Genomic DNA, 24,893 nt, shown 5'->3' with positions numbered 1-24,893 from the left:
AAATGCCATAACTGCAGATAGTTCTGTTTTTATGCTATGTACTAGGTAATGATAGGAAAAAAATGCAACTTAAGTATCTTTTCAATAGTCACCAGTATTTATTGGATGCCCACTCTGCTTAGGCATAGTATTGGATGCTGTGCCTGTTGTTTTCAAGAAACTTCTCCCGATTGCTAAAAATGAATAATCTAAACAGCAAGTGAATGTAGGAAAATATGTATGACTGCTAGAAAGTATATTAAAACATGTTTTCTCACATGATTGAGGAGTATATCACAGAGTGTATTTTACTAAGTCTGAGTGCCTGAAAGATGGGGGAAAGAATGGGGACTTGGGGCAGTAAGAATACTAAGTTAGTTTCTACATATATACCCCTATCTCCTGAAGTAACTGCCTAACCTAATTAACTTCTGTATGTTCTTCAGCTTTTAGTTCAAGAGCTATTATAGATTCATGCCCTTTGTTATTTGTATTCAGAAAAGTATGTTAATTTTTAGAGCATCATTTGTATTTTTAAATTATTTATTTATTTATTGTATTGTTATTTTACTCTGGCTCCTCCACTGTACACAAAGGTTCGAGAGCAGAGACCATGTCTGTTTTTACTGATTGTTGCATCTGCAAAAGCTAGCATTTGGTCAGCTCTCATTATTTGAATGAAAGAAGGTGGATATGAAGGAGGGAGGGAGGGAAGAGAGAAAAGACTTTTAAGACCTCATGAATTAGTATGTATGGTATATGGGATGAGTAGCATGTGATCTAGGACTATGCCTAAGCAGAGTAGGCATCCAATAAATACTGGTGACTATTGAAAAGATACTTAAGTTGCATTTTTTTTCCTATCATTACCTAGTACATAGCATAAAAACAGAACTATCTGCAGTCATGGCATTTATTTAAATATGTCACTTTGATAAGTGTGTCACTGAGACAAAGGTGTCTATAGATCTTTTGATTTGTGGCTGTGGTAGCTGTGGTAATTCACTGAACAAACATTTGTTAAATGCCAATAGGCCTGGTACTAGGTGCTGGAGATATAGCAGTAAGCAAAAGAGACAAAGCAGTAGAGGAATAGGAAGGAAAGTACGAAAAAGGAATATAGTACTTTTTTTAAAAAATGAAGAGCTCATTAGAGATGTAGTAAGGAAAATAGAAGGAATCAAAAAAGACTAAAAGACTATCAGGTTTTAATCCTGAGTGATTATAATTAGTTGTTAGGTACTTTTAACACAAATGGAGAAGTCAGGAGGATAAGCTGATTTAGTGAGAGACATAATACAGTTCCTTTATAAGAATTCTAGTCTCGGCCGGGCGCGGTGGCTCACGCCTGTAATCCCAGCACGTTGGGAGGCCGAGGCGGGCGGATCACAAGGTCAGGAGATCGAGACCACGGTGAAACCCCGTCTCTACTAAAAATACAAAAAATTAGCCGGGCGCGGTTGTGGGCGCCTGTAGTCCCAGCTATTCGGGAGGCTGAGGCAGGAGAATGGCGTGAACCCGGGAGGCGGAGCTTGCAGTGAGCCGAGATCGCGCCACTGCACTCCAGCCTGGGCGACAGAGCAAGACTCCGTCTCAAAAAAAAAAAAAAAAAAAAAAAAAGAATTCTAGTCTCCAGCCCGAGATAAATGATATTATATGGCACTGAGGAAATCTAGAATTGACTCTGGAATTCCTGTTGGTAATCATGGAGAATGAGTACATTGCCATAAGGTGAATGTCTTAGTCCATTCAGGCTGATATAACAAAAATACCGTAGACTGAATGGCTTATAAACCACAGAAATTTATTTCTCACAGTTCTGGGGGCTGAGAAATCTAAGATCAAGATGCTCACAGATTCATTGTCTGCTGAGGGACCACTCCCTCGTTCACAGATGACCATCTTCTCATTGTAACCTTATATATAATAGCAGAAGAGTCAAGTAAGCTCTCTGGGGTCTCTTTTGTAAGGACACTAATCCGTTATAAAGGAGCCCTCATAACCTAATCACCTCCCAGAGTCCCCTACCTTCCAATACCATCGCATTGAGGGGTAAGGATTTCAGGATATGAATTTGGGGGGTGGGCAGGATGCAAACATTCAGTCTGTAGCAATGGGTAAACATCTGATTTTCACAAAAGAACACGGAACAGGCCATAGACTATAGAAATTAACCAACATTCATGAGCTTCATGTCAGTGCCTGGCAAAATAGGATTATTAAACAGATGGTTTGTGAGCACTTAGATAATGAAGTGTAGTGATCACTAGGAGCCACCATGAGTTCACCATAACAAATCACATCAAAATAACTTAATTTGTTTTAATAGGATTACTAGATTAGGGAAAACCATAGACTGCAATAAAGCATTTAACTAAGTTGCATGTTGTGGACAAGTTGAAGAAATGTGGTCTTCATAACAGTTTGGTAAGTATATTCATGAATGATTGTATAATCATATTCATAGCACATAAATTAATTATTTAACAAGAAGCAATATAGGGAGGTGGTTACAGTATAGGTTCTGGAACCAGCCTGCCTGGGTTTGAATCCTGGCTCTGCCACTTACTATTTGTGACCTTAGGTGAGTTACTTCATCCTTTTAAGCTTCAATTCCTCACCTGTAAAAATAGGGATAATAGTATTGTTGTGGAAATTTAATGAATTGTCACAAACAGTAAGGACTTAATAAATATCTTTAATAAATATAGGATGTGGATTTTTTTAACCAGGAGGAAAGCCTATAATGACTTGCTATAAGGCTCTTAACCAAGCCTGTCCCTTTTGACATTTTTGTCCAAAATGTAAATGAAGACACTGGAATTTGAACTTAAGGATAGCCCAAATCTGGCAGAGTGCCAGCACATGAATAGCAGAGTCAGGTTAACAATAGACCTTCATAGGCTTAAAGATAATCTGAACCTGGCAAGGGAAAATTATGAAATCCCTTCTTTAGTTCTAGCAGTCAGTTGTACCTGCTTAAAAGAACTTCGTAAGAAAAAGACTTAGAAGCTTGAATTGACTACAAGTTCCATTTAAGCCATCACTTTTAAAATGCAGAAAGTAATTTATTGAACAGACCAAAGGAAGAAACAGCCCCATTGTGGGTTTGCTGTATTATCCAGAGTGTGTGTTGATACTGTATTCTATTCCATACACAAGTTTAATAGAAACATTAGTAAACTGAAACTGTAACCCAAGATAATGAATATGTTTGTTAAGAGGAGCTAAGAAGAACGCTTTTAACCTGGAAAAGGAAAGGTGAGATGTATATTAGACTGATCTTCAGATAACAGAAAAGATAATATATAGAATACAGATTGGATTTATTTGGTAAGACTCATTTTGGAAGAGCTAGCATCTGGAAGACAGTTTGACAGTTTTTAGCTTAGTATTAACATGTTCTAATGATTGTAGCTCTTTAAAAATGAAATGGGGGCCAGACACGGTGGCTCACACCTGTAATCCCAGCACTTTGGGAGGCTGAGGCCAGCGGATCACCTGAGGTCAGGAGTTCAAGACCAGCCTGGCCAACATGGCAAAACCCCGTCTCTACTAAAAATAAAAAATTAGCTGGGCATGGTGGTAGGTGCCTGTAATCCCAGCTACTTGGGAAGCTGAGGCAAGAGAATCGCTTGAACCCAGGAGGCAGAGGTTGCAGTGTGCCGAGATCGCACCATTGCACTCCAGCCTGGGCAACAAGAGTGAACTCCATCTCAAAATAAATAAATAAGAAATGGGTTGATTTGTGAATTCATAAAATCCCCAACCTTAGAAGTATTCAAGCAGAGGCATGGTGTCTACTTATCAGGCATATGGTGGCACAGCTTCTGTATTAGGTGGGAAATTAGAACTTTAAGGTCTCTTCCAGTATTAACATTCTAGTGTATTTGAGGACTTCACTTGTACACACGTTGAATTTCATTTAGCTGCTTTGTCTTCTTCAATTAATAATAGTCATCTGTAGCCTATGTTATATACCTTGAGTTCCAAAATGACTTCAGTAGCAGTTGAAAGAAAGTTAGAAGAGTAGTTTGGTTGCCAATCATTTTAACAGACCTATCCCATGTACAGAAGTCTTCTACTCTATTTCAGAAATGAATTAGCATCTGGGTCAATAAACATATAAGTAGCAACTTCTTTGGTGGTTTTGGAGTATAGCAAAACCTACTGGTTATCCATAGGACACAATCTTTTTTTTCTTTCTTTGAGATGGAGTCTAACTGTGTCGCACAGGCTGGAGTGCAGTGGCATGATCTCAGCTCTCTGCAACTTCTACCTCCCAGTTTCAAGGAATCCTCCCTCCTCAGCCTCCTGAGTAGCTGGGATTACAGGTGTGTGCCACTACACCTGTCTAATTTTTGTATTTTTAGTAGAGACGGGGTTTCACTTGTTGGCCAGGCTGGTCTCAAAACTCTTGACCTCAGGTAATTCGCCTGCCTCGGCCTCCCGGAGGGCTCAGATTGCAAGTGTGAGCCACCACACCCTGCCCCGTAGGACACAATCTTGTAAGTCCATAGAGATAGGAATACATAAAATCAATATTAAATAATATATTAAGTATGTCAAACATACATATGCCTGAAATTTCTATTAATGCTTAACCATTAAAAATTGATTCTTTCAGTAGTCTTTCAAAAATTCCCAAGTCACATAGCAATGATTAGCAATTTCTCAATTTGTATCTAATTACTATATAATAGATTTTAAAGATATAAAAACATGCCTCATTATAACAGCCTAAAATAATTACTTTTTTAGCATTTGAATGTAAATGATAAGGGATTTCATGAAGCTTTTCCCTTAAAATGTTTGAACATATTTAGAATGACTTTGTTATGTACATAGTTCTATGCCAGAAATCTTCATTACAAGAGCTTGGCAAAAATATGTTACTCTTTTCCATTAAACTTATTTAACAGACTTTTAATATCATACAGAAGATATTTGAACAAGCTTCAGTTATAAAAGTACGCTTGCCCTTTTTTTCTCGTTTCTTTAGATAAGTGGGCACTAGAAATTATAGATAGTTTTGGCAAGAGTTCAAGGGTTAATGTAGCAGATAAATAAAAGGAATTTTCTGTAAATTGAGACCTGCATTATTTCAGTTGTCTTGTCTTTCCTTACCTAACTCATTTAATTTTAAAAAGTAAATACCTAAATTCTTCCTGACAGTGTGCTCAGCTTTTACTATCGTTTATTACTTCAATTATACTTGATATCACTTAGAACAATCTGCCATTTGGAAATCTCAGTATAGCCTGGAGCTTAGTATTAGATCTGGCTGCTATTGTAACATGTACAGCATATGACATTAATGTATCAAAATTAGATTGGATCATCCCTCCTGGTTAAATTTATTTCACATTTCTTTTGTATTCAGTTAACATAAACCTATTAGGGAAGCTGACACATGGGGATGGCTGTATAGGAAGGATATTTTTAAAGTATTTTGATTAAAAAATGAAATTATGAAGCCATGGCTTTTCTGAGTTGTGTAATCTTTTTTGCTTTTTAAAAATGTCACAAAGCCCAAGTCTCACACGTTTATATTATTCAACTTGTGTATGTATATAAGGATTAAGGAGTGACAGAAGAGAGGCTTTCACTAATTGGACTTAACTCCTCTCTTTGTTTAAGTCATATTTTAAGTTCTTTTTCCTACCCTATGTTCATCCTTAAGCCAAAATAAATGACATATTTCTGAAATAGAAATTGCCCATATGTTAGATGATAGCGTAAATATTGATGACAGTTATCCCAGGTTTACTCTTCTAAACCTTTCCACCTGCCGTGTGTCTAGTTATCTGAAACTAATGGAAATCCCATGTAAGATCTGCACTAAAAGTCAACTCAAATGCTCACAGTGGCAGAATCAATAAATGCACTAGTATAATGAAATTTTATAATAAAATGCATTATTCTATAGCATTCTCTCTGAAGAAAACTCAAGACTAAAGGGCATTAAGTTCATTTTTTTAATACCTTATCAGAAATCCAACTTCTGAATGTTTTATGTTTTTACAGTTTTAATTATCATAATGTTAACTCTCTCTGATTGCCAGAAACACCTTTGTAAGCAAGCACCACAAACATTTAAATAACATCTTGAGGGTCTAACAATTCTCAAGACATCTATTTGGAAGAATATTTGAGTTTCATAGGCAAAGAAAACCTGGAAATAAATTTGTTAAACCAAATATAATCAACTTTCTCGTACTCAATTGGGGATTATCCAATTTATGAGTTATTTACTTCTTTTTTTAAAACAATCTTTTAAAAGATCTGTTAGTGGAGAATTGGTGCAGTTGCTGGTTAAGGAGAGTATTTGGGCTATATGTGAATCTTTTTAAATCTAAGTTATCTGTTTCCCATTGATTATTGACAATTGAAATTGTCTGGTCTTCTGCAGTGTCTCCTAATGTTTTTGAATGTTTGTGTTTCATATGTAAAACTGATCAAGCGCAATTTAACAATTTTTTAATTTCGTTTTTCCCCTTTTTATGTTGTATGTGACTGTAGGACTATACTCAAAGAGCTTTTAAAGCAGTATAAATTATTTTCTTGTTTTTCCAGTTGAGACATTTGGGAAATGATGAAGTGCACATTGTTTGGTCAGAGCATACTAGAGACTACAGGAGAGGAATTATTCCCACAGAATTTGGTGATGTCCTTATTGTAATATATCCAATGAAAAATCACATGTTCAGTATTCAGATAATGAAAAAACCAGAGGTAAGAACTCCTTATCTTCCATTTTAATAATAGATTTTGGTTCTATAGGGGTTCATTGGTTTTTTTCCATATTACAGAATAAAATTTGGAGTAGGCATCAAGTTGCGAAAGTGAGGGTAAATGTAACATAGACCCTGGTAGCTACATGGATTGCCTAAGCCTGGTTCAGAAGGAGCTAAAACAGAATAAATAGCAAGAAACTGTGTTCAAATGGGGGATTTGGCTAGGTAGTGCCAGAGTGAAAGTTCCTTTGTACCAAGCTCAAAAAGGACTTACCTTTTATTAAGAGAACAATTACAGTTTCCTGAAAAACACAGCAAGAAGTAACATTTCCTTTAGAATAGGAATATTTGATTCCTATATTTTTAGTTGTTACATCTTATTAAGATTACATCATTATTAGTCATGTCAATAAATGAGGATTCTACAAATTGAAAAAAATAAGCCAAATGGTTCAGTCACCTATCCTATAGTTGGATGTCTTATATATACACCATAAAATTCAAACACACTATTGCAGAAATATTTTCTTCAAGGATAATAAAAATTTGGTAGTATTTTTGGTGTGTTCCTTCCCTTTTTTAAACTGAATTCTTCAGTTTCTAGAAAACCTGCATTTGACAATTGATTATGAATCTTCAGAATTCCTTGAATTGTATTGTTTCTCATGTATGAATTTCTTATGTATGAATTTAGGTTTCTTCAGGGTTCACCTAAACCAGAGGTCAGCAGACTGTGGCCCATAGCCTGGTTTCATACAACCCACAAGCTAAGAATGTTTCGGTTTTGGTTTTGGGGTTTTCTGCATTTTTAAAGAGACGTTTTTTATTGTTGTTGTTGGTTTTGTTTTGGCTTTTGGTTTTTTTGAGATAGAGTCTTGCTCTCGCTCTGTTGCCCAGGCTGGAGTGCAGTAGCGCAATCTCAGCTCACTGCAACCTCCGCCTCCTGGGTTCAAGCAGTTCCCTGTCTCAGCCTCCAGAGTAGCTGCTACTACAGGTGCCTGCCCCCATACCCAGCTAATTTTTCTATTTTTAGTAGAGACAGGTTTTCACCATCTTGGTCAAGCTGGTCTCGAACTCTCTACCTCAGGTGATCAGGCCTCCCAAAGTGTTGGGATTACAGGCGTGAGCCACCGCACCCAGCCTTAAAGAGTTAAAAAAAAAAATTGAAGAATATACAACAGAGAGAACATGTGACCACAAAATCTAAAATATTTACCATCTTATCCAGAGCTTATGTCCTTGCCTTCAGCTGCCATTTATGCCAACCTTATTCAAACAGAATTTCTAAGTTTTGAAACCGTGAGTGAGTCACCTCACAAAAATAACATTTAATTATCAAAACATAGATTTTTTTCTAGTAAACTATGTAATAAGAATTTTAGGTTCTGTAGTAAAGCTAGTGTCACACAAAAATAATGAAGAACTAACTTCTAGGCTATAGTGTTGACTTTTTGTATACAACTGAAACTAGCAAAATTTGAAAATTGGCTAAGTGTGTAAATTATTTACTCAGTTACATGAAGAATATAGTTCTTTTGAATAGACACCCTATAAACCTTTGGCACTTTTTGTTTATTGTCCTAGTATGAGTGACGCATCACAGAAAAGAATTGAATTCAAATAGTATTTTTACTGAAGGAAGAACTAAAGCAGCAGCAAAAATACTTTTGGATACAAAGTGTCTTAATTGCTCTTATTTACAATCTGTCTAATTTGAATATAAAATTATGTTCTGATTTCTCAATCAGGTTCCCTTCTTTGGTCCCCTTTTTGATGGTGCTATTGTGAATGGAAAGGTTCTACCCATTATGGTTAGAGCAACAGCTATAAATGCAAGCCGTGCTCTGAAATCGCTGATTCCATTGTATCAAAACTTGTATCCTTTTTTTAACGTAATGGTTTCTACTCTAATGTATGTCTACTCACAAAGGAAAATATTTCTTATGTATTGTTAAAGCCTTTTATTTTCTAGGTTTTTTTAATTATTAATTTTTGTAGAAATGGAGTATCATTATGTTGCCCTGGCTTGTCTCAAACTCCTGGGCTCAAGTGATTATCCCACCTCAGTCGGCCTCCTAAAGTGCTGGGATTACAGGTGTAAACCACTGCACCCAGCCTGATTCTCTATTTATTGATGTATAGATGGTGGAGTTCCTCCCCAATGTTGGAGCATTTATGATATTTGAATGATATATTTTCTTTCACATGCCTTTTTTTTTTTTTTTTTTGAGATGGAGTGTCACTTTTGTCACCCAGGCTGGAGTGCAATGGTGAGACCTTGGCTCACTGCAACCTCCAACTCCGAGGTTCAAGCAATTCTTCTGTGTCAGCTTCCCAAGTAGCTGGGATTACAGGTGTCCACCACCATGCCCAGCTAGTTTTGTATTTTTAGTAGAGACGGGTTTTCACCATGTTGGCCATGCTGGTCTCGAACTCCTGACCTCAGGTGATCCGCCCGCCTCGGCCTCCCAAAATGCTGGGATTACAGACCTGAGCCACTGTGCCCAGCCCTCTTTCATACTTTTAATCAGTACTAATCTTTTGGTTAATTAGAGTCTCATTATGTGTCAGGTACTCTACTACTCTGGAGTTGCAGAAATAATCAAAACAGTCTTTGCAAATAATTCAATCTAGTTGGGGAAACATACTATGTTCAGCATACATGTTTTAATAGAGATATGGGCAGGTATTCCAGAAGTATAGTAACAAGGGGTCTCTCACCTAGATGGGGTGGTATTGTCAGGAAACACTTCTGAAAAAGTGAGGATTGTAGCAATTTTGAAGGACAAATAAGAGTTAATCAGGTGGATGAGCCTAAGAGCCTTCCTTCCAAGCAGAGGGAACAACATAATCAGAGACATGGAGGTATGAGAAGATGTGGAATATTTAAGAGCATAACTTCCAGAGCCAGATTGCCTAAACTCAAATGCTGGCCATGCTTTCTTAGCTGTGTAGCCTTGGGAAAATTATTTAACCTTTTTGAGCCTGAGTTTTCTTGTCTATAAAATGAGAATGATAAGAATATGTAGCTCATGGTGTTATGACAACTAATGAGTCAATATGTGTAAAGCTCTTAAAACAGTGCCTGGCACACAACATACACAAAGTTTTATATTTTAAATTGTTTTCTGATATTCCTTTCTAAAATGAATTATTTATGTTTTTCATATGCTTTTTTTATATGATTTAAGACATTTTATTTTTTATAATAAACTGTAAATGATAAGCTTTAAAGGAAGGTTTTTAAAAATATCTTATGTTCCAGTCCACATGAAATAGATTTATTATCTTAATAGTCTACCATGTACATTTTCTTCTTTTGATGAAAATTGACTTAAGCAATCTGATTACTCTGTAATTTCTCATGTATTCTGACACAGTGAAATGGAATTGCAGGTGGATCATGGTATGTTACACTGATGAAGCTTAATGACATTTCTGTGGTACTTCTTTTTCATAGCATTTATATCTTCACTTACTTTAAATTGAAAACTCGTATTTGAAGTAGTCATTTTAGTGAAACGATAAGGACTAAAATGGACCTTGAATTGTTAACAAAAGTATAATTTGGAGACATCCACTAAATAGAGATTTATCAATTGAAAAGAAATTTCAGTAGGCAAGTTCAGTGAGTAGTATGGACATAGCGAGTTTATTTCTAAGTCACTTGTCTTTGACTACACAGTCTATTGATTGTTTCTGAAGATTATTTTGAAGACTATATTGTCTGTTGATTGTTTGAAGCATCAGGAGGAACTATTCAAGAAGACCCTTGAGTTTTTGTGAACCCTGCTGAGCTCAGCCAGCAATCAGTTTCATTTCCTTTACCTTTGGGGCCTGGAATCTTGAGTCTTTTCACCAGATGTGAACAAACTATGATTCATGAAACCCATACTCACAGCTTACCATTTATAAGGTCCACACATACCATGTGCCTTTTTTAGGAATTACAGGATCATTCCCTAGATACAGTATCTTTTTCCTTTAAACAAAACAAGGTGCTTACTGACAAATTCTTACTTTCCTAATCTACTTTTTCTAAATTTTTATTATTCTGATTTTTATGTCATTGTAATACAGGTTGGATATCCCTTCTCTGAAATTCTTGAGACCAGAAGTGTTTCAGATTTCAGATTTTTTTGGATTTTGGAAAATTTCATTATACTTACAAATTAATTGAACCTCTCTGATCTGAATACCTGAAATCTGAAATCCTCCAATGAATGCTTCCTTTGAGTGTCATGTCAGAGCTCAAAAGTTTCAGATTTTGGAGCATTTTAGATTTCAGATTTTCAGCTTAGGGATACTCAACCTATACTTCCATAAAAGCTTTGTAGTTTTAATCTGTTTACTGGAGTATACTTTTCAGTTTGTTGTCTCTTGAATATCTCTAGAACAGTAGCTAATCTTATGTGGAATATACAGGTTATTACCCATAAACTTTATCCACTTTGTTAGCTTCATCAAGGATGTTTACTCTCTGACTTTTGCCTCTTTCACAATTCACTGTATCCTAATGTCCATTCTGAGAGTTAGTGTCCTCTGTCATTTCATTAAAGGTGCAATTGAAAGTGGAGTGCAGAGGTAGATATGGAAGAGTTTGCACTTTCTTGTGTAAATAAATGTCTTAGGTCTTTTTGGAAAGTGGTGAGATCGATTAGATTGTAATGCAAAACTATTTGCCTCTTATGTCATAAAATAGGAACTCAACTTATTGAACAAGCACAGACTTTCTGACCTGAGGTACAACAACATTTAAGATGCACTCCTTACCAAGTAGTTTTAAAATGCAAACTGAAGAGTTTTGGGAATATGGCTTAATTTTTTTTCTACATCCCAGTTCATAGTCTTCTATTTCAGACTTCATATTACACTAGAGGTATATAAAATCTGGCTTTGCAGTTAGAAAGCATTAATTTTTAACTCAAGCTCTGCCTTGTGATCTTGGCCAAGTCACAGAATCTCTGAACCTCACTTTCTTCAACTGTAAAAAAGATGCTAATAACCATCTCAGAATTGTTGTGAAGATTAAATGAGTTAATGAACTCGGATGTACTTAGTAAATGTAATCATAAGTTACATTATTTTGTGCAATGATTAATCCTGTTATGTGTAAAGATTACAGTCAATATAAAACAAGTCTACCCAACACCAAGGAATTGCCTAATTGGGTTTTTATGTTTGGTTGATTGGTAGGTTGATTGATTGGGTTGGATTTTTCAGGCCTACTTCATCATGTTTTTAATAGCCAATCTTGCTGAGATGTAATAGATACCACATTGGAGAAAATTGACGAAAATAGTAAACATGAATACTTTATTTAAACACAAAATCTGAAGTTTTCTACCAGCAAAATTACTTCTGGGACACAGAGTAAATACATTAAATCAGGTAGATCAAAAAATTTTTCTTGACTTGGAATCTTGAGTTTAGAAACTACAGGAAGTTGTTTTCCCATACTACCTGGGTGTAGTATATATACCTAGTGTAGTATGTATATACATGCAGCAAAGGCTAGTAGTATCTCTACTTAATACATACTTACATATATATATTATAAATATATATGTATATTATGTACAAAGTTCTATATTCTAAATGTTGGGGGGAAATTACTTCATACAGGTGGATGATTTGATTTTCAAATGAACATTTATAAATAAACAACTAGACATTTGTATTTTAAGATATTGAAATGCAGGTACATCTGTCTTAATTTTAAATAAATACTTGTTTCAGAAACATAATGTATTAAATTTTAAGATGTACATTTTTGAAATATCAGATTAAGTTATTAAGGAAAAAAATGAAGCATTCTAAAATTGGTCAACAATTTAGTTAACATAAATTACAACAGAAATTGCGATACAAGTAGGCTTTGGAAACCAGCAGTTAATCCTTTACTCCTCATAAAAGAAATGAAGGGATTAAAAAAAAAAATCAACTTGATTATATTTGGGTAATTGTACTGCTGTGTCAGTTATTTTATGCCCAATAAAAGTACCCACTAAGATTCCACAGCATAAATTGTGCTATTTATGATCATTAAATACAGTTTAAATGTTATCCTAGGAATATCTTCTGTAACCATGAATCTAATGTTGTTCACTAAATGGGGCAATATTGATTGTCATATGCTACCCAAATCGATCATGCCGGCAGCCAGAATTACAGTAATCTGTCCATATTGATGACTGTCTTTCAAGCTGAAACCTCTCCTTCACTTCATTTGTTTCTTACATTACTTGTACTGGAAAAGCATTTTCTTACAACCTTGATTTTGTCGGCTAGGTACTTTTTTTTCAGGCGGGGGAGGGGTCTGGAGCTTAATTTGTTAGTTTGATCATGCAATTAGAATTGAAATGCAACACTGGGGAGGAAAACCAAGCAGATTCTGTGTAACCATTGGACCAGAGAAGTATTTCAGCTTTAATTCTAGCCATCATTTATTAGCTACCTATTGAAAGAGTGTTCATGGTTTTTTGTTTCTGTTTTTTGCAGTGGGAATCATAATCCCAAATTATTAATTTCATGACCTCAGCCATCATAGATTCTATTCTTAAATAAAAATTTTAAAGCAATTATTTCTTTTGATCCTAAAGACATTTTGACTATGACTTCTGAATATACAAATGTTAAATATGATACTTTTAGGTAAATACTGTTTCTTTTTTTAAGTGAGATTTATTATACATAGAAATTTGCAGAATTTGCAATATATAATCATGTTGTAGTAGTGAGGGTTCTCAGAGAAACAGAACCAATAGGATATATATATAAAGGGCGAGAAAAGAGATTTGTTTTAAGGAATTTGTTCAGGTAGTTGTGGGTGCTGTCAAGTTCAAAATCTGTAGGAGACTCAGGGAAGAGTTGATGTTGCAGTCTGAGTCTGAAGGCAGAATTCTGTCCTTCCTCAGGGGACCGCCCACCTGCATTATAGAGGGTAATCTGCTTTACCCAAAGTCTACTGATTTAAATGGTAATCAAATCTAAAATATAACTATAACAGTATAAATATAACAGTATTATACAGTAATTATGAGTATAATATTTGTTATATTAATATTATAAAATATAACAGTAACATCTAGACTGATGTTTGACCAAAAACTAGGTCCCATGACCCAGCCAAGTTTACATAAAATTAACCAACATACCCTGTTTTTCTTTTCTTTTTATCCTTATTACAAATTATAATTTGAGAAAAGTACATAAATCATAAACGTACTAGGTAATGAATTATTACAGTTTAACTATCAACAAGTCAAGAAATAAAATTGTAATTTTTCTTCCTTCAAAAATATTTATTGATCACTTACACAGTTAGTAAAGATTTTGAGAGGGATAAAAGACAAATCAGATAGTAATCCTATCCTCACAAGCTTTTAATTTAACAAGGAGAGAATAATATATACATTACTAATTATAATAGAAGATTAAATGAAAGTTTCCTGGTAAGGTTATAGATAAAATGCTATAAAAGTTCCAAGGAAGAAGAAATTACTTTGGAGTAAGATCAGGAAAGAATGTTTAGAAAATCTGGGCCTCAAAAGGTGGGGTTTGAGTAGATGAAATGCAACATGTCTGTTATAATTCTTGTTATTTATAGTCTTAAGGCTTTGTATGTATGCATATATGTATATTATATAAGTATAATATTCTGAAATATACAGTATGGGGGATATTATATAATTAAATGGCATTTTAAAAGAATACTTTATTCCTCGATTTAGAATATTCTTTCCTCCCACAACTAGTATTATTTGATTTCTTCTAATCTGTTTAGATTTGACTTTTCCTTAAATACCAGAATTGGATTTCTATTTAATTTGATCAGGCAGATTACCAGAAGTCAGTGATTATTCTTCAATTACTCACAGTTTATTATCCCTCAAGCTCTACTACTCAAATGTACAGTACCTGTTGCAAAGTAGGAGAGCCAAAACTAAGTGGAATGGAATTGATTGGTTCTGCTGATGCAGTTGCCTTTCGTTATGATAAAACACTATAAAACCTCTTGGGGGGGGGGTCTGTCAGTATTGTTGCCATTTCACATTAGAAGAAAATGAGTTTATTGAGAAACTATATAATTTTATGTATCTACTGTCTTTTGTAGATTATTTCCTCAGAAGATAACATCAATAAGTACAGGTTATCCTTTATTTAATGTGTAAAAAGAGGATAATAGTACCAAATTCAGGATGATGTAAGGATGAAGTAAAATTATCCACATGAAGCACTAGGTAACCTATCTGTCATGTAGCAAGAGTTCAGAAAATGGTAGCTACATGGGAGTTAATGATGCTATCATTTTTATTGTCTACATGGACACTTGGGATATTCTTCTAAAATGCAAACCTTAGTACAGACAGTCCCCAGTTTAGGATGGTTCAGCTTTATGATGGTACAATTTCTATTTCAGTGGAAATCGTACTTAGAATTTTGAATTTTGATTCAAAATTCAGGAGAATTGCTTGAATCTGGGAAGCAGAGGTTGCACTGAGCCAAGATCATACCATTGCACTCCAGCCTGGGTGACAAGAGTGAAACTCCGTCTCAAAAATATATAGGCTTTGCATTAGATGATTTTGCCCAACTGTAGGCTATTGTAAGTGTTCCAGGCACATTTAAAGTAGGCTGTAAGGTTATATCTTATAACTCGGGTAAGTTATAATGTTCAGTAAGTTAGGTGTATTAAATGCATTTTCAATTTATGATGAGTATTTTGGGATGTAACCCCATCGTAAGTCAAGAAACATCTGTATACTAAAAGACTTATGATGGCTCTTAACTGCTTGTTGAAACAAGTCTAAATTTTTTGATGACCTGGAAGCAATTATTTTTACCTTACCCTCCCTACCCTTACATTTCTCACTGTAGTTTTGTCAAATATACCTGTACTCCTCCCCAGCTCCATCCCCCATCTTTATCCTCATCTCCTACCACACTGATGCCCAGGGCACACTATGTGTCCAGCTAAGTTATATTCATTATTCCCGAATGCGCTTCTTTTTCAGGCCCATGTTGTTACCCCAATAATGCCCATCTCTACTTTTTCTACCTAACATACTCATTATTCATGACCCAAATATCCTTTGTTTTTTTAAAAAAAAAAAAAAAAAAACAACTCCTTTACTATGCAAAACTATTGTTTACACTGCCTCAAAACATTTTGTTATAGTACTTACTGTATGTGTACATATTATCAAGTCTTACTTATCCTTGTTTCACTAACTTCAAGCACAGTGCCTAGCCTATGGTAGATGGCTAGTAATTTATTGTAATAGAACAAGGTGGATGTATTTATTATCTATATTTTTGAAGTTTATATTTAGCAGGGATTCTTTTTTTTTTTTTTTTTGAGACAGAGTCTCTCTCTATTGCCCAGGCTGGAGTGCAGTGGCACGATCTCAGCTCACTGCAAGCTCCACCTCCTGGATTCAAGCAATTCTCCTGCCTCAGCCTCCCAAGTAGCTGGGACTACAGGCACATGCCACCACGCCCAGCTAATTTTTGTATTTTTAGTAGAAATGGGATTTCACCGTGTTAGCCAGGATGATCCCGATCTCCTGACCTCGTGATCCGCCTGCCTTGGCCTCCCAAAGTGGTGGAATTATAGGCGTGAGCCACCACGCCCAGCCATGGATTCTTTTAAGAATGAAAAACCCCAAATATTTTTTGTAGTAACTTATAGTTTGTGATTTGTATTAGACTAGACTACAACTCTTAAGAGTTTGCTGGGTAGGTAAGAAGAGGAAACCTAGGATCAGTGAAAATTGCCTCTTTACATGAATAAGCCAGACTAGCACACATACAAGGGTTTTTTATTTTGACTACTTAATCAGTAGTATATTTTTATTAGAGACCATTATCGTTTACTGAAGATAATTTTCAGACATCATTAATGAGGGTTTTCACTTCATATGGGGTTGGGAGATCTCTTAGGGAGAAAAATGAGCTAAGACACCTCTGACTTGATGGCAGTGGCAGATGGCTTGGGGAGGATACATCTTGGTGTCCCCTCCAAGAAGGAGGCAGCATGAGGCTGAGCCCTGAAGGCTCACACTTCCTGCTGTAAGGCAAGGAAAGTGGTAGCAACAGGAGAGCAGTAGCGGGAAGCCATGGGAGTCTGGATACTGCTAAGGTTTCCGATTTTGCTGCTTTAACATTTGTACCACCTATGTTAGTGAGTCCATTAGGATCTCTTAAAATTTTGTGCCATTTGTTCTTCATGCTTTCCATGAACGTCTTACATATCATGGACAAATTGATTAGTTGTTAAATTGATTAGTTGTTAAGTCAAATTGATTGTTAAATCAACTAAGATGTATAGTTATGGTCATTCTCTTCAAAAGAAGAAAAGATAATTCTTCAAATAAAATGTCTCACCAGCTAAGTGATCCAAGTTTTGTGGTCTTTGAAATACTCACAGCCATTGTGCTACTGGTAGTAACCATTGTAGTAGGATCGCTCCAAGAGCAGACAAACATTCTTCTTTACCTAACAATCTGCTCCATAATTGGAGGATTTAAATCTCCTGTATTCAGCCAGCCGCGATGGCTCACACCTGTAGTACCAGCACTTTAGGAGGTCAAGGCGAGCAGATCACTTGAGGCCGGGAGTTCAAGACAAGCCTGGGCTATATAGTGAAGCCCCGTCTCTACTAAAAATACGAAAAATTGGCCAGGCATGATGGCACACGCCTGTAATCCCAGCTACTCAGGAGGCTTGAGACATGAGAATTGCTTGAACCCAGAGGTTGCAGTGAGCCCAGATTACGCCACTGTACTCCAGCCTGGGCAGCAGAGTAAGACTCTGTCTCCAAAACAACAACAAAAAAAACCTCCTGTATTAAAGACTGGCATTACAATTAAAGAACTTTTTGCTGTGCTTACACATCCCCTTGTCATGGGTTTTGCTGCCAAGTCTTGTAGTCTTTGTAGTCTGTGTATACAGAGTAATTATTTAAACAGGGGCCTCATATGTGTGCCACACTTCTCCAGTGACTCTAGTATATTTTTGATTATGTCAGTTTTAATTTATTTAGCTATTCTTTTCAAAATGGCAGTATATGCCTGTTGATTATGTTACTCTGTGTGTGTGTGGTTTTTTTTGTTTTTTTGTTTTTTTGTTTTTTTTTTTTTTGAGACAGAGTTTTGCTCTTTCACCCAGGCTGGAGTGCCATCTCGGCTCACTGCAACCTCCAGCTTCCGGTTTCAAGTGATCCTCCTGCCTCAGCCTCCCAAGTAGCTGGGATTACAGGTGCCTGCCACCACACCCAGCTAATTAATTTTGTATTTTTAGTAGTGACAGGGTTTCACCATGTTGGCCAGGCTGGTCTCAAACTCCTGACCTCATGATCCACCTGCCTTGGCCTCCCAAAGTGCTGGGATTACAGGTGTGAGCCACCGCGCCCTGCCAGTGTTACTGTATTTCAAAGGTACTGCATACCTGTAAAGATGGTAGTTTTGGTGTAGCAAATCCATGTCCTTTCAAAAAGCAATAAATGTGAATCTCTGATATGTAATAACTTTGTGATAATAGTAAAGAAGGTTTATTCTGTCTGAAAATAGCATTGTCTCTTAATGGTCTCTAGAGACAGTCTTTAAGGTTTTACTACTATTGACCAATAACAGTTAAACTGTGGGAGCTCACCAAAATGGCTTCATTACATGGCCAACTTCTATTTCGGTTAACGTTGTTTTAATTCTAGAGATATTTTCAATTTTTATCTTCTACCAAGAACTTAATGCACTAATGATAAACTTAAGCAATTTGGGGTTATTCAGCAATAGTGATATAGACCAAGTAGGATGGTAAAGGTGATTAATTTTAAGTGGGAGAGGATAGTAGGGTGAGAGAATGGGATAGAAATTAGAGGAATGGCTTTACTATGGAAGAATTCTGCTAATATTTCAAAGACACATGGGACTTTTCTAGGCAGATATGGTCAGGGAAGAGTTTTTAGGGGTAAGAAGTGGGCATGGAGGCATAAAAGTGTGATATGGTCAAGAGATAAAAGGTGTTCAGTACTGCTGGATGATATAAAGGGAAGAGCAGTAGCAGATAAAGATCAAGAAGTAGGTCAAAACCAGATAATATAGTCAAGCAGAAAGAAAATCAACATAAATATGGTTTTCTAATGCTACTGATTATTTTATGGCAGCCAGTGTCTAAGGTAACAGTTCCTTCTGCTTTTGTGTGTTTTTTACCTGTTGACTAGCGAAAGTTACAGCTTGAATTTCTTATTTTTCATTTTCTAGCAGAGCCTTTCCAAAATGTTTATTGATCATTATTTTCATAAAGTCTTTTTTATGATAATTAGTTAAGCAATAATTGCCAGGCTAATAGCCAGTATTGCATTTTCTCAATGAGACTAAAAAGGTCTCTAAATGTTTGATAATATTTGTACGTATGTATCATTTTTAAAAGTGCGTCTGAGATTTTCATATTTCTTATGATAGATTCATAATAGACTCTTCATTCTTGCACAACAGTCCTTTACACTTTTCCTATGAGATACTTTTATACAATTATTGAGTTTTTACACATTATTACACTTTCACACGTTATTGATGAATAAAGTGCTTTTGTCCTAGTCTTATAATACATTGGCTTCATGGCAACAACAACAAAAATACCAAAAGAAAGCATTACCACCATCTTATCTGTTTTGCCAAATTTAGTGTAGCAGTGTGGTCCACATATGCCAATCCGGACAGTTGGGTCATATCACAGTGCAAGAGAAGAAAGAACTCCATCAGGGCATAGACAAACTACAGTATTCCCTAAAAACAACCAAACTTGAAGTTTACTTCTATCTTTATCAGCTTCTCACCTGTGCTGGAAGAGGGTTTTGGTTTTTTTTTTTTTTTTCTGTATTAAAACCCTATGATGTTGCAGTTAGTGATGACTGTGCACTGCTTCACTCACATTATTGTTCACCACACCTACTACATAATGTACAAGTTTTATTCTACTCTTTGTTTAAATATGAAAATAACTGTAGATTCGGATGCTATTTGGGAATTTCAAAGAGCAAAGAAAAAAGGATGTAAAGCTGAAATTAGTCTTTAAACATGCTTGACATAGGAACTGAAGTGCTTTTCATTCATTCTTTTCATTGACTAAACATAGGCCTTTCGATATTAAATTTTTAATAACAATAATGGAATTTAAATTAAACTATAGGTCACAAATCTATCCATTTTCTTCTAACTGCTATTCCTCTCAAACACTAGAATACAGCCTATTTAAATCTTAACTTTTGCTTGCCAAACCACTGTTACCGTCCATCTGTTCATGCCAATTGTAAAGAAGGTTCAGTTTTTAGTGAAGCTTTGCATTTCACATAAGGTATGTGAAGTGAAATTTCACAAGGGACATGATGGATCCTGATTCTTAGTGATAAACCTTTGGGGCCATCAGGGTTGGCATATGGTCCAGTATGATATGAAGGCTTGGGTTCCCTGGCTTCACTTCTTTGGCGTGAAGCTGATAAAACCTGGCTCTTGAGTATTATTTCACTGGACACCAATCATGGGCAGCAGGAACTGCCCATTTAACTCTCTGTGGGAAGGAAGCCCAGAGAGCATTCACAATGGTACCATTGTCGAGTTGCAAACTGCTCTGAACAGCTTGACAGCACTAGGGAGGAGGGGAAGGAGTTGCTTTACTAATTGCTGTTCAGAAAAGAAGCAAAAATAGCTGTTGCAGAACTGATGTTTCTACATTTACTTAGTCTCTTGATAAAAATGTTGACTTTTATTTAGCACGTAGCTACTATCAAAAAAGAAGGCAAATGAATATAAGCAACCACCTGTAGTAATTCCTTATTAACATGCCATTATCTGTTTTTAGCCCATTAGATTATTGCAGAGCAAAAGTCAGTTTTGCCTTATTTTTTTAATTAGATGAAAATAAGGAACTTTTTATCTTCATAAGAATTTAATTGAGGTGAAGTGGATAAAATCATCACAATTCACATGTCAGATAAGGTTATAAATTTGGTTTAATTTACTTTTTGCTTTTTAGGATTCCCAAATACCATCTGAATACATATAAACGATATTAGTATAGAAATGTAAACTAAATTTCTGCGTAACACAAGTGCTAAAATAATCCACTAAAGATAAATTAGTGAGCATATCTTAAGGTTAAATGCCGGATTTATCATTTAAATGAGTAGCTCATAACTATTTCAGTCGTGTATGATTATCTCACTCACTGAATTCCCTCTGGTTGGATTTTTTTAAATGTGCAGGTTGTTTCCTTTTCTATGAAATATTGTATGCCCTGATATTTATATAAATACTTCTCTTGGACTTTCTGTTTTCTTCTAGTCAGCTTTATCAGCAAACAGTTGGGTAGTTCTGTTGCAAAGAAACAATGATCTACAACCTGAAAAAAAAATTAATGCTTATTTTCAGACTCCAGGGATTCTGACCCCCATAGATGATTCTTTCTTTTCAGCTGAAATGAAGTTGACTAAATTATATTGCAGCATTATAATTTATGCAGCATGTTCTTAAATAGGATAAGGAAGAGGTATTTTAAGAAACCTTTTAAATCTGTAAATTTTTTTAATGGGATGCTCTTGCTAGATTTGGGGAAATTCAAGTGCATGTTTTGTAAAATCAGTAAATCTGTAAATTTTACTAGTATTTCATATCCTGTGTTCTCTTAAGTAATTTTAGTAAATGGGCACCAGTGCAGTATTTCAAAAACAGTAATTCATTGAATGCCCATTCTTCCTTTTACTGCAGAATAGATTGTATTTAAGTCAAGATTAATGGATAGATTTTGATGTTAAAGTCCAGTTCTAAGCCTATCATTCCCTGGGGGCATATAGTGCATTAGTTTAAGCCAATGTACTGCTTATCATAGATTCTATGACACTGTCTTAAATGACAGTTTACTGTACTTTGTTTCTACTTACTATGATAATAAAATCACTTTTTTTTGTATTCCCAATAATTATAGCACTTAAATAAAATCTTAATTAAATTAGTGCACATTTAGGTAGAGATAACACTTAAGTAATTGTACACTGTAAAATTTCACTTATTTGGTTTTTTGTTTTTTGTTTTTTTTTTCCTTTTTGCAGTCTTCTGACAGGGTCCAAGTAGATCTTTCCAAGAATGAGAGGACATTATAATTTCATTAAATGAGAGAATATTATAATTTCACTAAATTTGAAATCCAGATAACCTAGTTTTTGTTTTGCTTCATACAACTTTCATGAAAGTAGAATAAATATATATATATACACACACACACACGCACACACACATATTGGATAATCATATTAGTGCTTTTTGAAACCCACCAATGATTATTGGATTATTAAATCAGGAAGGATTTTCAGAGCCTTTAGGTGGGTTTAAATTTTTAAGCCTATTTATTTAAGGTTAATCTTTTTAAATGTATTTACACAAACTTTGGTGGAATTGGGCTTATCAACTTTTTACTTAATGTTTTCATTTAGTAATTGACTGATTTATGAGCAATTATATGTGGTCCAAATTTTATTCAACTCCAGCTTTCAATAATAGGGCTATCCTCACACTGCCTTAGCACCTGTTATGGATTTTGAGTCATCTGGCAGCCCATGGGACTTAGATAAAGAAGTACCAGGTGTCCTGCCTGTCTCCTAATTGAGACGCAGTGAAAACAATATAGACTTGGCAATATGGTTAAAAGGATGGATTAAAGCCCAGCTTTGTCTGCTCTGACAAATCACAGCTTTTCCTTCATCGTGTAGATAGTATCAACTACTAAAGAATTTCATGAATATAAGGCATCTTAAAAATAGACAATAATTTGTCATAACCTGTTGCAGACTTTCAGAAGAATTTTTATTAACATAGTATAAGCAATTTTAATAACAAGATTCATGCAGTTTGTTTAGGGGAATTTTATTTTTTACTACATGTGAACTAGACTGCATGTTTCTGGAAGAAATTAGAGTAGGAAAGAAATGGAGTATCTTTCCCTCTGCCAGATCTTAATTTATCAGATCTTGCTTTATAAGGTAAGCAGTATAGTTTGCTTTCATCTTATAAATGAACAGTGTATATTAGTCCATGAGATACTAATTACCCTGTGTATTTCGGAAAATTTTCTACTTTACTACCGATAATAACCATGAGATCCTTGAGATGTACTTGCAAAATATATCTACCCATATGCTATGTCTCAAAAAAATTCTTATTTTTCATTCTTTTTTCAAGACCCTGTGTAATGATATTGCCTCAGAATGTTTAAAGATATTTCAAGGCCTTTTAAAACTGAAGTGCCAAATGTGGTTTGTTTTCAAATTTTTATTTTAGAATATGCAAGGGGTTTTACTGTGTAAATAGTCACTAATGTATAGTAAACTATAGTATAGCAAATAGTATTTTACTCTACTAATATGTAAACAAACATCTTTCAAAAATTGCCAGTCTTAGAATTTAAGCTAATATTCATTATTTTGAGATAACTAAAAGGCCTAATATACCTTTACTTTTTCACCACACAACACCCAGGTCATTGAGACTGGATGTAGAGAGCGCATTGGACTATTAATTAAAAGACCAAGATTCTAGTCCCAGCTCTATCCATCAGCAGCTTTGTTTATCCAAGCAAATCTCTGTACTCTCCATTCAGGCAAGCCTTATTGCTGCCCATAAACATTAGTAAAATAAACTAATTTTACCAAGCTTCCTGAAAATAATGTTGATGGATGTATCTTTCCTCTAGTTCAAACTGTCCTAAATATTCTCAATAAATGATGCCTTGTCTTGGGATAACCTCTTTCAAGGTGGCCTTTTTAAAAACCTAAATATTTAACATTTTTCAAGTGTTATTCTTCAAGGGTATTATTACTTCTATTGTTACGGTATACAGAGCAGTTTTGGAAATCTGCCTAAAATGATTTGAAATTACACTTCATTTAATTTTCCCTGTAAAGATTTTCTTATTCTTCCCTTTTTTCCCTTCTCTATAAATGGCCACTTAAGCAAATAGAATTAGTTTGACTAAATTTATTGTCTCATACCATTGCAGAATTTATGAAAAAATTTTAAACTTTAAAAAAATTATCACAACAATGGGGGAAATGTTTGTTTCAATGCTAAATTATGAGTTATAATTACATTGCCTAAAGAAAAAACTCTTTATGAGGATTTAAAGAAGTAATTATCAATTTTCTTTTCTCTTAATGTAATACTTTACATATTTATACATTGTGCTTTATTTACCTTTTTTTTTTGGTTCCAGAGAGGGCCAGCAAGATCAAGGGGCAAGGTAGGAACCAAAATCTTTCTCACAAGAAAGATTCAAACTCTAAATCCATTTCTAGGAAAGTTCCAACTATATTTGCCCCAAAAAGGTTTGCCTTTACGGAGCCATATGGGGATTAGAGGAAAGGGGCTGTCAGCATAACAGACATCTCCTAATCCACTATCAAACCAACTTTATTCATTCCTTCTAGAAGATATGAACAGTCATTGAATACTACCAGGCCCTGTGTTGGGTGTTGAAGACATAAAGGTAAGAAGACAAGGTCTCTGTCCCTGTGGCATTGGTCTCACCACTAGCCTGTAACCACAAAATGGACAATTAAAATATCAATAACATAAGTAGAATGTCTGGATTACTAGTCTCTAGAGTGAAGAAGTAACATTGAAGAACCACCAAATCTGCACCCCGAGAACTGGGGACAAAAACTATTTCTTAAGAAAGTGTATTTAGTAGACGAACAAGCCTAAGAGCTCTCTAAGGGGGGCCTGGCAGGTGGGTGATTTGCAGCAATCTTCAAATCACCATATTTTCTATGATGTAGAAACTCACCATAGCCAATTTCAGGCTATCAACCTAAAAACTTCATGAGTATTGAATAATTTACTCTAATCTGCTCTACTTAAGTAGTACTCAGATTTCAGCTACTTTAAGTTACAACTCAAATATGACTTAAGTTGCACTCTCCAAAAAAAATTTTTAAATCAGTAGGCACCATTTCTAAGTAATTATTGGAACGCTCCCTCTTCCTATGCTTACTATTCTTGGAATCTTCTGTCTAGAGAAGGGAGATAAAATTCCTAAGTGCTGAAACCACAAAGAAGCTATAGAAATATATGAGTGTGGGGAAGTGCTTACTAAATTAAGAATTTCAGAATGGGCCTTAAATTCCTG

General features: G+C 35.1%; 1 protein-coding gene across 17 annotated transcripts in view; it reads left to right on the top strand.

Moving 5' to 3' along the window:
- RALGAPA1 (Ral GTPase activating protein catalytic subunit alpha 1) overlaps window positions 1-24,893 on the top strand; it is a 275,889-nt gene that overhangs the window by 235,523 nt on the left and 15,473 nt on the right. For all 17 annotated transcript variants that reach the window (XM_077940906.1, XM_001088633.5, XM_015143575.3 and 14 more), the window contains 2 exons: window positions 6,556-6,714; window positions 8,465-8,592. In XM_077940906.1, coding sequence (XP_077797032.1) covers window positions 6,556-6,714; window positions 8,465-8,592 — 287 coding nt within the window. The remainder of the gene's footprint in view (window positions 1-6,555; window positions 6,715-8,464; window positions 8,593-24,893) is intronic.

This window comes from Macaca mulatta, chromosome 7, assembly GCF_049350105.2.
Source record: "Macaca mulatta isolate MMU2019108-1 chromosome 7, T2T-MMU8v2.0, whole genome shotgun sequence".
Classification (NCBI taxonomy): Eukaryota; Metazoa; Chordata; class Mammalia; order Primates; family Cercopithecidae; genus Macaca; species Macaca mulatta.
Note: the sequence above shows the minus strand (reverse complement) of the source record. Positions and strands in the feature narration are given on the sequence as shown.